The 14,986-nt window shown below is 42.0% G+C and overlaps 1 protein-coding gene across 1 annotated transcript; it reads left to right on the top strand.

Annotated features, from left to right (window-relative positions):
* The first annotated feature begins 9,605 nt into the window (after positions 1-9,605).
* On the top strand, positions 9,606-13,340 carry TMEM252 (transmembrane protein 252). Its single transcript, XM_063080410.1, has 2 exons — positions 9,606-9,883; positions 12,965-13,340. Exons 1-2 carry the CDS (start codon positions 9,606-9,608, stop codon positions 13,338-13,340), a joined length of 654 nt encoding a protein of 217 aa, XP_062936480.1.
* Positions 13,341-14,986: the final 1,646 nt, after the last annotated feature.

Consider the following 14,986-nt stretch of genomic DNA (forward strand, 5'->3'; position numbering starts at 1 on the left):
TGTTCTTTCTACTCTGTTACTTCCTTCCTCCTAAAGGTAACTGTTATAAAAATTAATCTTGTTTGATGCTTTCATCATTTTTTAATAATACAGGCATATATGCATATATATATATATATTTGTGTCCCCTCCTTTTTTGCACTCTGTAGTGTACTTTGTGTTTTTTTTTTTTCTTTCATATATCCTGGAGATCATTCTAAACTGTATAGAGATATTACTCATTTCTTTTTACAACTGCATAGCATTTTGTTTTGCAAATGCACCTTATTTTATTCAACTGGTCCCTTATTCATGGTCTTTTGAATGTTTTCAGTCTTATGTAATTATAAACAGTGCTGCTACAATGAGCAGATCTGTATATTTATAATTTTGTATTTTTGCCAGTATATCTTTGGAATATATTTCCAGAGTGTGATTTTGGGGTTAGAAAGAAAATGCAAATGTAATTTTGCTAGATGTTGTATTCCCACCTGCAATATATGAGAGTGCCTTTTCCCTAAATCCTTGCCAACAGAGTGTGTTGTCAAACTTGTATATTTTTGGCAATCTGATGGGTGAGAAATTGTATTTTAGTGTTTCCTTTCCTATATGTGAGGTTGAACATCTTTTCATTGTTTAAGGATTATTTTCATTTCTTTTTTTTATCACTCATTTATTTCTTTTTCTCATTTTCAAAGAAGGTGAAATTACTTATTTTTTGGAAATGAATAACCATAAGAACATAGCATAGAAAAACTTGTGTGATTCGGGTTAAGGTGACACAAAGAAGAAAATGTGTGCCCCAAATTATATGTATTAGAAAACAATTATGACTGGAAATAAATTAAGCGTTCTATAGAAGACACTACAAAAAGAATGACGAAAAAATCTTTCAAAGCAGGAAAGGAATTATTAGTGATAAGAGAAAAAATTATGAAATATAAACTTACAAAACAAAATTCTTATTTTAAAAAAGGCCTGAATAATAAAACCAAATGCTGGCTCTTGAAAAAGACTAATACATGAACAAGTAGCTTTGAAACAACTGATGAAATAGCTTGAACTAGTCTCATCAATGAAACAGAGTAAAGACACAAATAGCAATATTAAGAAATGAAAGGTAACATACCCATAGAGTCAGTGGAAATTTAAAAACTATAAGTGAATACTATATATAGTATTATAAGTGAAATACATACATATATCATTAGGAGGTGAATAAATGAAATGTTTTCTAGGAAATTATAAAAGTTGATTCAAGAAGAAGAGATAACCTAAAAATCCCTAGAAGAATTTGAGAACTCATCAAAGTTTACCCATAAAGAAATGGTACCAAAGATGGTCCCCTTCTACCTAGGATGTAGAAAGCTAGAAAGAGCATTGCTGTCACTCTAACAGCAAGAAATGCCTGATAATCTACAAAATCATAACTTTTCTTGAATCCATCAGAGAACTGAGGTTACAGGGCAACTAAATAGATTGAAGTCTAAGAAGAAACAGGAGCCTCTGAGGGAATCTAGGACGCACGCCCTGGTTCTCCTATGGCAGGTACCAGGAAGAAGAGACATGAGTGTTATACAAGCTGGTAGAATTCAGATAAAATTTTTAACAAATTGTTACATGCCAAACGTGGGCTAATGTGAGAGTATAGAAGCACTGGGAGCTGTAGACACAAGGGGAGTTTGCACACACTTCTAGGCTCTTCTCCTTGGATCTCCACTGCACTGCTGCAGGAAAGTATGGAAGCTCCACCAGGACTCCATTAAGCTGCTGGGATGAGGGGCGGGGGAGGAAGCAAACCTTCTTTCCCCAGGGCACGGGTAAAAACCCATGTGGCTGGGGAAAGTAAAAAAAAAACAACACTTCTTATAGGGGAGGGTCAGGAAACCATCCTGAGGTCAGATGATTAGAGGCGACTAGTGCTGGAGAAAGAGTAGGCTCACTGAGAAAGCCCCCACCCTCAAGGCTCAGGATCACAGGGCCTGCAAGACTGAGGTGTACCAGGATGACAGAGAAACCCCCTGCCCCTACCACCCAGCTAGCAAGCACCAAGCAAGAAATAGCACTCTACTATTTAAGGATTTAAGGGGCTAGGAGAGGGTGTGAAGACTCTTGTGAGGTGCAGGTACTCAATGAGGGTCTAAAGTTGAAGGTGGAAGAGAAACATTGAGAAAAATCCTCTAGCAATCCAGCATTCACCCCAAATGCCAGTTAACACAAGATAAATTTGAAGTCAGTAGTGCACTGAAGGTAACCATAATGACAACAAAATCCAAACTCAGCTCAGATCTTGACTTGATTCACTCAACCCCCTACATTGATGGGTTAGCAATGGAAGAGGTGTACCCATTTCCAAGCATGGCATACATACTATATACTTCAGTCTTTACTGTCTTACACACAGTATCTGGCATTCAATAAAAAATTACAAGATACAAAAAAGTAAGGGGAAAAAAGGCCTTGGACCCAGTGGTTTTATGAATGAGTTCTTCTAACTCTTTGAGGAACACATGATTTTGCTATCATTTGAGCTATTCAGGAGTATTAAAACTAGGAGGTGGGGGTAGGGGAAATAGAATATCAATATTAAGGAGAATTTCTTGAAGTGGGACACAGGACCTGATTCATATTTACAAGTCCTTGGCCATCGTGCCAATTGGTGTAAACATAGGTAGTCAAATTCTGCCCTGGCTTGAGTCTTCTGTTCTGATCCAAAGTGGCCACGGAAATGTAGTCTCTAGTTTTTCAAGGACTCCCCCCATGAAATTAGATCTGTTCTGGCTTATTTGTGGGTTAAACTGGAAGCTCAGATCTCTCTAGAACAAAATTTGTCTTCTTATTTAATCCACAGATATGACCCAATTTTCTCACAAAAAGGCAACCGGCCCATGAGCCAAAGTCCGCCAGTTTGATTTTGTAAAACATTGCTCGAAAATATGACTTATCTTGATTACTAAGTTTTTGGCACTCCCCCGCCCCCCCAACAGATTAGCACTCTAAGTGGGTGCCTCATGGTTTCACCCAGTTCTGGCCTTGCTCAGAGTTGTCAGTCTGAGAAACCTAGTAGGTTCAGTCCAGGTGAGTAGGAGCCTTGTGTGTTGTTCTAACACTGGCTTCCTGTGTGTGCCATGTAGTGCCAACATGAAAAATGCTTTCATATTAATCTTCTCCAGATGGGGGAGGGGGAAAGAGGAAGGAGGGAAAAGGGCATAAAAGCAAAGAAAACGAGGAGGAGGAGGAAATGACCAGTGTTCAATGAACCCTCAAGTGTGAAAGGCTAATCCAGAAATCACTCAGTAATCACCACCATGAAATCAGACAAGGGTGACATCTCTGGCTACGCATATGCTCACCTTCCTCACCTCCCACAAAGTCTCATTTCCTGAAACAAAGTGACCTTCTGAAAGCTAGCCACGCTGCCTCAGCTCTTGGCCCCGTGCCCCTCCTATGCAACAGCACCTGCACACCATTAGCTTCCTTCCAAAGTCTCCATCAACTTCTCATTTAGAGCAATACACGTTTCCTGTTTTCAAGAGGGCACCGACCCAGGTGCCCAGTAAACAGAAACTGGAGTGCGTAGTGTTGTGAGAAATCCAAGGCCTTTACGTGAGGGGAATCTGGAAGAAGGGTGAGGTGTCAGGGCTCTGACGTGAACTCGGCCGCAGTCAGTGTTCAGAACAATCCTCATGGGTCTGTCATGCTCAAGGGAGCAGAGTGTCGGAAGAGTGATCATGGTTTAAGGCAGTTTGGCTGTCAGCTAAGTAACATGTTTCTGCCTACCGCCAAGTCAGACACTTTTGCTGAATGGTGAATTTTTAATAATAATAATAATAACAATAAATAAGTAGACTGGCATCATTCCCTCAGTGGATATCTCTTGCAGGGGGTAGGAGCAAGCATAGGGGGACTTTGGCTTGGCTTCGTCTGGGCCCCAGAACTTTTCTCTCTAGAGGGTGAGCCATCCTCTTCCTCGGGGGTCCATTTTCCCATTAGTACCACATTGTCTATATGAACTTAGGTGAATCATCAATCTCTGTCTCTCCTGCAGGTTCCCCACCTTTAAATAGCCCCTCACTCTCATAATCAGTGCTGCGTAGTAGCAAGGTGGACAATACAAGGAAGGTGGCCTGGGAGAGAAGGCAGACCAGGAAGGCAGGGGAAAGCCTACAAAAGCTCAGTCAAAGGGCCAAAGGCATCCTGAACAGCCCCTCAAGGCAACTTGGTGTTTGGTGGGTTCTTTATTGGAGTCTTTTAAGTTTTCCCAGCCCTGAGAATTTGGCCTGTTTTTCTTTTTCTTTCTTTCTTTTTTTTTTTCATTGTCTGTTATGTAAATTTTATACTGATGTTTCTGCAACTGTTTTCCAACACTTTTTCTCGATGGGTTTTCATAGATGCACTTCAAATCGGATGGCCTGCTTTTCTGTTCTGTCATTCCAGCTGCGCTTCTGCTTGGTCTACTTCTACTCCTTCAAGATGGCCCAAGAAGAGGGTGCTTCCTCTCAATCTTTGTGCTATTTCATTCTCATGGAAGCAAGCACCCATCTACTTTCTTTTTTTTTTTTTTTTTAAATATTTTTACTGCTAGTGATTGTGGGAAAAGAGGGCATACCATAACACAGACAATAGGGAAGCCACAAGCAACAAGAATTTTGAAAAACTGCAAGTCATACAGATGAATAGATAAAGAAAATGTGACATATTTATACAATGAAATACTATACAGCCATAAAAAGAATAAAATCCTGTTATTTGCAACATCGTGGATGAAACTGGAGGCCATTATGTTAAATGAGCCAGGCACAGAAAGACAGATACCTCAAAATCTCACTCATTTGTGGAATCTAAAAAAGCTGATCTCATAGAAGTAAAGTGTAGACTTGTGGTTTCCAGAGGCTGGGAGTGGTAGTGGGGTGGGTAGGATGGGGAGAAGTGGGTCAATAGGTACTAAGTTATAGTTAAACAGGAAAAATTTGTTCTAGAATTCCAGTGTACAGTGGGCCAACTATGGTTAACAATAATACAGTGTATATTTCAAAAGAGCAAAAGGGGATTTTAAAAGTTCTGCCAATTACATGTATTGAAATGTCACACTGTACCACATAAACGTGCAATTCTTATGTGTAAATTAAAAATAAAAAAATGAAATAAACAACCCTTTTAAAAAACTGTAAGTCATTGGTTTTAGGGATTCTTGGTCATTTTTGAGGCAATTAAAGGGGAATAAAGATCCATGTGGTTGAGAACTGAAGCCGTCACAGTAAAAATAATTACAATGATTTAATAACATATATGTAATAACAACAAATACAAACATACAAAAAACCTCAACTTCACTAATATTTCTTAATCATCATGGAGACACATGGCTCCCAGTGATACTTCATATTTGCATGTTGGTTTTTTCCTTTTTCCATCTACTTGTCTCACATACTACAGATTCTCTTATACTTTTCCCCTTGGTGGCCCATCTCATCCCAAATAAACTCCTAAAATATCCTAAGCCCAGAACCTTGCTCTTTATTTTATGTAAATACTATGTAAAGGAACTGAGTCCTTCCATCTCCCTGCCACTTCCTGGATTTTATTCTTTCCTACTCAAATTTTCACCAAAAAACACTACCACTGTCACCACCACCACCAGCAACAACAAAACACAGCACTTGAGTGACAGGAACCTCCTCAAAGGCTATTGGAGGGGAAGAACCTGTCTGGCCAACTATAAGACATGGATTATAGTGGCCTTTATCGGTACCAGGGGAAGGAAAGCATAGAGACACGTGCTTGCTCATACGTTCACGTTATCACTGTAACTAGGCCGGATCGGTCATAAGCCCCATCTAATCTATCCCCTCATTTTGGTCAAAACAAAGAAGCCTAAGCCTACGGGTGGGCAGTGCTCACTGAGAGTGTTATCCCTTCTTATTCCAATACTTAACAGTAGCTCTGGGGCTCTACCATCTACCTGTTCTTGGGACCCTACTCCTACTGCAGACCTTTCAGTTGGGAGACCTGGATCTTTCACGGCTTTTTGGAATTACAGCAGTAATGATAATAGCAATGATGGTGAGAATGACTGTAGTTAACTTTCACAGGTCACTCTCTCTGTGACAGGTTCTAAGATAAACACTTAACATTGGTTATCTCCTCTGATTTCCAAGTCCTAATAGAACTGTTTCAGTTATTTATTGCTGCCTAACAATTTTCCACAAAACTTAGTTTAAAACAACACACATTTATTATCTCACAATTGCTGTGGGTCAGGAATCTGCACATGACTTAACTGGGTCCCCTACTTCTAGTCAAGAAGCTGCTTGGGAATGTAGTCATCTTGAGGCTCAAGTGGGCAAGGACTTGATTCCAAGGTCATGTGCTCACTGATAGGATGGAGTTCCTCATGGGCTGGCTGATGAACTAAGGGCCTCAGTTCTTCGCTGATGGTTGGCCAGAACCTGCCTCTGTTCCTTGCCACATGGGTCTCTCCTATGTGGCTGCTTTCTTCTTCAAAGGGTGTAACCAAGAGGGCAATAGAGAGAGTCTGCTGGCAAGATGGAAGTCACAATCTGTTGTAACCTAATCATGGCAGTGACATCCCATCACCTTTGCCATATTCTATCATTTAGAATCAAGCCACTAGGTTCGGCCTACACTCAAGGGGAGGGGATTATGTACACAAGAGTGTGGATCCCAGGGGGCATGGATTATTAGGGATCATCTTAGAAACCTGCCCCCCTCAAGGCCACCTGGGGAAAGAGGGAGAAAGAATCGCCTTAGGATTGCAAAGATGTCATTAAGACTAGAAGAAGGTTGGTTCCATATCTTGGCTATTGTAAACAGAGCTGTGATGAACATGGGAGTGCAGGTATCTCTTCAACATGACGATTTCCATTCCTCTGGATATATACCCAGAAGAGGGATTGCTGGATCATATGGAAGATCTATCTGTAATTGTTTGAGAAAACTCCATACTGTTTTCCATAGTGGAAATTTACAGTCCCACCAACAGTGTAGGAGTGTTCCCTTCTCTCCACACCCTTGCCAGCATTTGTTATTCACCGTCGTTTTGATTATAGCCAGTCTAACTGGAGTGAGGTGGCATCTCAATTTGGTTTTAATTTGCATTTCCCTGATGACTAGTGATGTTGAGCATTTTTTCATGTACCTGTTGGCAATTTGTATGTCTTCCTTTAAAAAATGTCTATGGAGCTCCTTTGCCCATTTTTTTAACTGGGTCATTTGTTTTTTTACTGTATAATTGCTTGAGTTCTTTGTATATTCTGGATATTAATCCCTTGTCAGATGCATAGTTGGCAAAAATTTTCTCCCACTCTGTAGGTTGTCTTTTTACTCTGTTGATTCTTTCCTTTGCTGTGCAGAAACTCTTTATTTTGGTATTGTCCAATTTGTTTATTTTTTCTTTTGCTGCTTGTGCTTTTGGGCTCATGTTCATAAAGCCTGTGCCCTGACCTAACTGCTGAAGTGTCCATCAATGAATGACTGGATAAGGAAACTGTGGTATGTATACATTATGGAATACTACTCTGCCATAAAAAAGAATGAAATACTCCCATTTGTGACAACATGGATGAACCTGGAGAAACTTATGCTGAGTGAAATAAACAAAGCACAGAGGGATAAATACCACATGTGCTCACTCATATGTGGGAGCTGAGAGAGAAAGGAAGGAAGGAAGGAAAGATCATAGTAGTGCCATGGACTTACAGAGGGAGGGATCATTCCTAGGGCTACAAAGTGGAGTGAGGGGGAGAGGGGGAGGGGGAGAGGGGGAGTGGGAGGGAGGTTGGGGGATAATCGGGGGGGAGGGATGAGGGGTACAAAAGTAATTTCTGGTAAGGGATATGCCCCCAGTATGAATGTGGCCCTTACATCACGGGTAGTAGGGGGGACAATTGGTTTTGTATCTCATGAATATTCTTAATTTTTTTTTTTTAAAAAGAAGACAAAAAAAAAAGACTAGAAGAAAGAAGTAGGTCAGGGTCGGTATTGAAGCTCATAGAGGTAGGGGCTGGGGGTGGAATGGGGACGAACCTTATATCATTTCTGATCCACAGCGTCTTCCTCTCTCTCCGAGCCCTAACAGGATAGTGGAGCTAAGAACATGGTGGGTATGAGGCTGAAGGGCACACACAGAACTGCTGGAGCACGGCACAGAGAGCTGCTTCTCCCATTGGGAGAGCAGATGGAAGACAATGGTGATGGAGGAGAGGAATAGCACAGAGGACCTGAAGATAACCTCTGTGGGCAGAAGTGACCCAGGGTCCCTCTGGGAAGGAGACTTTGGCAGGGACAGGCTAAAGCCTCAGATAGAAAAGGGAGGAATCAGAAAAAATCAGGTCCGGAATAAGGTGTCTGCAACCCAAAACAGTCAAGATAAAGGAACCAAACTCCAGACAGGAAACGGAAGTCTGGTTCGGGAGAGATTTTTTGAGGCAATGCTACATAGAACAAAGGTGTGGGGGAGAGGACGGGGAACTTTTTTTTTTTCCTACTAACTAAAACAAATTTCATTTAGTATATATTTTATGAGTGGGGAAAGATTGCAGGATTTTCAGAGCCTTTAATATGCTGGTGTGCTCTGTGAAACTCGAAGGTGTGTGTGAAGGAGGGTAGGGACCGAACAGGCAGCATTTCTGACATGTGTGTGCTGGTCTTGCATGGAGGTGGTAACATGCTATACACTGGGGAATGCTCTTCTAGCAAATGCCTGTGGCTTCATTTGAGAGCAAAAAGGGTGGGAGCAGGCTTAAATATTTCTAGTGAACCAGGAATGGGGGCCAGTGGTTGGGCAGTCAGCAAAAAATACTTATTGAACACCTAGGTGTTAACCAGAAAGAACCCTGGAATCACAACACTGGGGTCCCAACAGTGGAAAAGATTCAAAACCAAAATCAGAGCAGAAGTCACCAGATCGTTATCTTTGACAACTGTCTCCAGAAATTCCCCCAAACTCGCAAGGCCTTGTGTATTCATGGTCCTTCTCTCCAGCAGTTTCCTTCCCCTCCTGCTAGGGCTCAGCTTCTTGTCAACAGAGAAGGAATCAAGGAGCTCACACCCTGGACTTTTCTCAATACCAGAGCAGAGGGCAGTAAGAGGAGATTTGCTGAGGGAGGCAAGACAAACACGTGTTAAAACCTTGAAGAAATGCCTGTTTAGTACAGAGAAAGAAGAAATCAGGGAAGGATTCCTTGCCAAACCACAAAGAAGACAGTTCTTCAAGGAATGCTAATATCTCTAGGTTTTAGTTGGTAATTACCCTCTGTGGGAATTAGAGACCAGTGCCCTTTTTAATCAAAGGATGAGGGACGTCTCCTCAAATAACTGGGAGCAGCTGAGAGTCCTACCTGGCTCTGAAGAGCAAAGCAACTACGAGAAGCCACTCCTTCCTGCAGTACACAATGCTATGTTTTTAGTTTAATCCTCCAAGGATATTACAGTTACTTTCGATGGTTAATGAATAGCTCCTAAGTGTCTGCTTCATGTAGTCGTCCAAAGGCCAGCTGGTCCCCAAGCCTATAAAGCCACAAGCTGGCGAATGAGCTCATTCTCTTGGAGCAAGCGGGAGGCAGGGGAGTGGCAGGGTCAGGGTGCTGGGTTCCTAAGGAGCGGGGATGCAGAACAGAACTAGCCTCATTCTCTGTGCTCTTGCAGTCCTGATGGGTTTCCTGATGGTCTGCCTGGGGGCCTTATTCCTTTCCACAGGCTCAGCATTCAACTGTCAGGGGAGCCTGATTGTGTCCTATTGGCTTCTGCCTCTGGGATTTGTGATCCTTCTGAGTGGAATTTGCTGGAGCACCTACCACCAGGCGAGTGAAAGCAAAAGGATGTTCAGCCACGTGCTCACACAACACCTTGCTCATGGGGCCCTGCCCCCGGCCACAGTGGACAGGTATGTGCTGAGAGCCAGAGGGACTGAGAAGGGCTCAAATGGGCTGAGTTGTGTAAAAGCTGAATAATTTTAAATCCTACTCTGGTGTGACTTACATGTCCCGGGCCCCAGAACTGAAGATTTGTTGTTGGGAAATTACTCTGGGGTTAGTCATTAGAAATAATTGGGAAAACCATGATGTAGAAGAATTTTTCTCAGAGAAATACCATCACCCCCACCACCTTCAGTGAAAACCCACCTAAGCCAAATTAAGAGACCCAACTCTTAGGTCCTTTTGTTATATCATGAGAGCTATCATTAGTTAGAAGCAGAAGATGGTTAGTGATTCCCCATAACCTGGCTACCAGGTTATAAGGAAAGCAAATCCCAGACCAAATTCTGCCACACAGCAAATGAGCAAGCAGGCTTAAATCAGTCCTGTAACCTCTGTGAGCTCAGGGAAGTCCCAGCTTACCGTCCCGTTAGGTATTCTGATCTCATCTTGTATGAAAGATTCATTCAAAGCAAGGCAATAATATTCTAGAGGTAGGATTCAGTTAACCCTACCATCTCACACATTAGGACAGCTATTATCAAAAAACAAAACAAAACATGTGTTGGTGAGGATGTGGAGAAATTGGAACCCTTGTGTGTTGGTGTTGGGAATGCAAAATGGTGTGTGCAGCCACTGTGGACAACAGTATGGAGGTTCCTGGAAATATTAAATATAGAATTACCATTTGATTTAGCAATTCTATTTCTGGGTATTTACACAAAATAATTGAAAGCAGTGACTCGAATGGATGCTTGTACACTAGTGTTCACAGCAACATTATTCACAACAGCCAGAAGGGGGAAACAACCCAAATTTTCATCCATGATAAATGGATAAGCAAAATCTGGTATAAACATACAATGAAATATTACTCAGCCCTAAAAAGAAATGAAATCCTGACACATACTATAACATGGATGAACCTTGAAAACATGCTAAGTGAAATAAGCTAGACACAAAGGACAAATATTATATGATTCCACTTATATGAGTACCTAGGGTAGTCAAATTCGTAGAGACAGAAAGTCGAACAGTGGTTACTAGGGACTGGGGGACAGGGAGGGGGAAGGTATTGTTTGATGAGTACAGAGTTTCAGTTTGAGATGATGGAAAATTTTTGGTGATGGTTGCACAATAACATGAGTGTACTTAATGCCATTGAACTGTACACTTAAAAATAGTAAAATATGTTATATATATATATATATATATATATATATATATATATATTAATACAAGGAAAAAAAAAGACTCAGTTAACCTTACGGTCAACTGAGAGATTTTTTTTACCAGAAATCTCTTAATTCTTTGCCAAACAGGACCATTTAGGGATAAAATCTCAGGCATCATTGTTAAGGTACAGGCTTCAAGACTCATAAATTCTTCTGCCTTCTTCATGCAAGGGTAGAGAGTATCTAAAATATTTTAGCTACTCCATATAAGTTAAATACAAGTAATCTTACCCATGATGATCCATTTTTGACATCCATTATGCTAATTAATAAGATACTAATTACAACAACAAAAACCCATTTCCAATGTTTATTAGACTAACCAGCCATGTCTCTGGATTTGATTAAAAATTAAGATAACTAAAGTGATTGTAGAAGATGCTTCTTGAGTGTTGATTTTTTTTTTTTTTGGTATTAATGTAGATGACTACTTTTAGAGTGTGAATTCTGATAAAAGTAAAAGAAAGGGTAATTGAGTGCCTTTAGAACATAGTTTAAATTTACTAACACATGCATCATATTATGCCTCTTCCTGCAGCATTTAATAGATGCTCAGCCACTCAGAATGGTTAAGAAGTCAGCTGGGAAGTTATATTTCTCAGAAGAATTTGCACTCAAAATGGGTACCCAGGTTGAGGTATCAAAGCAAATGGTCTCCAGTGGTGGAATTCAGGACTCTGGGAATATGAATGCCATAGCCAGTGGGAGGACAGCGGGATTGGGAGAGGTAGATGGGGTTTGGGGGCAGGTGGCAGTTATCCTGGAGCCTCTCAAATCACTCCAGGGAACAGCTCACCTCTCTGTCTTCAATGCCCTTACACATGTGCCCTGTGACTCAGCCTTGGCTATTCCCAGGGAAGGCTGAGATTTATGCCATACAGTAGACAGCTCCTTTAGCTATTTGGCTTTGGGCCTGGTAACATTTGGAATGGAGCTGTGGCTACAAATGGCAGCCCCTGTTCTGTTGTGGTTACATACCATAAACACTGCCTGTAGGCACTGGAAGCACTTGCTCTATAAATACACAACTCACCAAACTCACCCTGTCTCTTCCTTACCTCCACCCCACACCCGATCCCATTCATGATGGAGAAGCCAGAAAGATTTAGCAATCAGCAACTTTGGGCAAGATTACCAATGAGTGCATCAGCCCTTGTGTGGATGGCCCCATTAAGCCATTGACCTATTGGCACAGAAAGGGCTGCAGCTGAAATCTGCATAAAGTTGTCAGTTGAAATGGTGTGAGAAATGAGTATGTTTGCATGTTTTCTTTGAAACTAGCTGCTGAGACTTGAAAGGTGGTAGGAAAGAGAGAAGCATATGGCATAGTTCAGAATCTGCACACAGTTGGGTTTTGTTCATTCTTTTGTTGGCTGTGAGGATCCCAGGCAGTCAGTGCCACTGAGTAGAAGATGATGTGTGTGAATAGAAACAAGGCTGTGAGTGGACTGAGCACTGGGTGGAGGGAAACTGCACAGTCAAAGCCCCCACATCCCCTGCTGCTGATAAGCATCTCTCACTGAATGGCCCCGTGTCCATGAGTGAGTGAGCAAGAGAGAAGGAAGAGCATGGAATAACCAGCTGGAAAAAAATGTGACTAGAGGCTACATCCTATTGCTGATAAAGAGGTTCTTCTGGAAGAGCAGCACATTTTTTAAAAAACTGGTGATGCCAAGAAAGAAGTACATCTGTTTCAAAAATCAATGTTTCTTAGCAGTTTAACTTCACACAATGTGAGTTAGAGAGGCAGACATATGCCTCCTTGGCATGAACGCCTAAATAACACATGTATGTTCATGGTATTTTGTCTCCCAGGCCAGACTTTTACCCTCCAGCTTATGAGGAGAGCCTGGATGCAGAAAAACAGACCTGTTCTGTGGAGGGAGAGGCCTCTGACATTCCCCCACCTCTCTATACGGAGACTGACCTTGAATTCCAGGATGAAAATCACACCCACCCCAAGGCCCCACCATCGTATGAGGAGTCCATCGCCGACCTGGTGGCTGCAGCTGCATTGGAGGACGCTGAGAGGCAGAGCCCAGAATGCCCAAGGCAGGGAAGGCTGACCTGCACGCCTGACGTGCCCTTGCAGGAAGCAGCTGCTGGAAACAAAGGCAGAAGAGGGACGGTGGGAGGAAAAGCCATGCCTGAGACCCTGCCCGAGAACTCGCCAAGGGGATGCTGTGTGTAACAGCATGCAGTTCCACAGACGTGCTGAACCGTGCAAGGGCAGGTGAGGCCCTGGAGGGTGTGGCCAGCACCAAGCAGACATTTCAGAGGATTCCCACTAGGGCGGTGTTGTGCCAGCTCTGCTCACAGAGATGCTTTCTGCTCTCGCTCAGCTCCCCTCCCATCACCTCAGCCCCAAACAGGGAGGAACAGATGCTGCTTGTCAGGACAGCGACGTGCCTTCATGTGCAACATTACCTAGTAATCACACAGGGAAGGTGTGCTGGAAAGAGAGGTCATTGTTTAATATGTGGGTTGCTCAGTGTTTTGTTAGCTGGTTTCATAGCTGCCCCCACTGGCCATACTATCTGAGTGACACAGTGATCCACATGGCAGGACACATGCCCTTGGAAACTATGAATGTTATTTTGTATTACTTTGTTTTAATTATGTGTATTTTCTATACGGAAAAAAGTGACTAATATTTGCTTTCAAAATGGTTCAAACACAAAATATTAAATGAGTTATTTTTTTAAAGAGATCCTCATACAAGCAGGTAAGATTTCTTATAGACTCAAATTGAATAGACAGAATACTTTACTTAAAGTACACAGAATTCAAGAGGGAAAAGAGTTTGTACTAGCCACAGATGGTATTAACATACAATTTGATATAGATCTTGTCAAGTTTTTAAAATATTTATATGTAATTCAAAGAATCTCCCTGTAAATCTCTAGAATTTGAAAGATAAGAGACTTTAATGATGGACTTCACCACTAGCAGGAAATTCTTTGTATCACAAGATAAGGATCTTGACTTTTGGACTTGATACATTTATTTTCAAACCCAATGTATCATCCTTAGCTTTCTTATATTTTACTGTATTTTTAATACAAGAGGACAAGTCAGGTGGCAGGGTGGTGGAAACAGAGACAGACTGATGCTTTTGAACTTGAGCGAGGATCTTCATCTCTCTGGGCCTCAGTTTCCTCCTCTATCAAGTGGGGCATTGATGCTGGCATTGATATTTTACAGTTATGGAATGCCTTTTATATGGCAGGCTCTGTGCTGGACTTTTCATACATGTTAATTAGCCCTCATTCCATTTTTAAAAGATAGGTGCTATGATCATTCCCATTTTACAGAGGCATAAAACTGAGGCTTTGAGAAGTTAAGAAACCTGTCCAATAGCACATAGTGACTTCCAGGAGGGTGAAGAAAGGTCCTCGGACAAGAAAGTATCTATTTACTTCAAATTTCTGTGCTAGGCTAGCTTTGTCTTACTGCCCTCCTTCTAGGGAGCAGTTTGGATTTCTCCCTGCTTCAGAAAATGGGCCCTAACAGAACGTAGAGCCTCAGGTTTCCTGCAATATCTTAGAACCCTTGGCGAGACAGCAGAGGTTGCTTTAGGGTTAATTAGGCTTCTCTTTTAAAATGCAAATAAGCCTGCCATGTTTTCTGCCTAGGGGCTGGGCCTTCACCTCATAGTGTATGTCCCTTAACTTGATCACTATATCGATGATGAAGGATGGTTTCTAATGGGCCACAGCCTTGGTGAATGGGCACAGGAAGGGCTTTGGACAGTTGGAGGGAAGGATGTAGATCTTTCAAGGAGGAAGAGGGTTGTCAAGATGGGATTTAGCCTCTGTGGCCTCCTCCTCCCCGTCA

The sequence above is a fragment of the Cynocephalus volans genome, chromosome 16 (assembly GCF_027409185.1).
Source record: "Cynocephalus volans isolate mCynVol1 chromosome 16, mCynVol1.pri, whole genome shotgun sequence".
Lineage (NCBI taxonomy): Eukaryota > Metazoa > Chordata > Mammalia > Dermoptera > Cynocephalidae > Cynocephalus > Cynocephalus volans.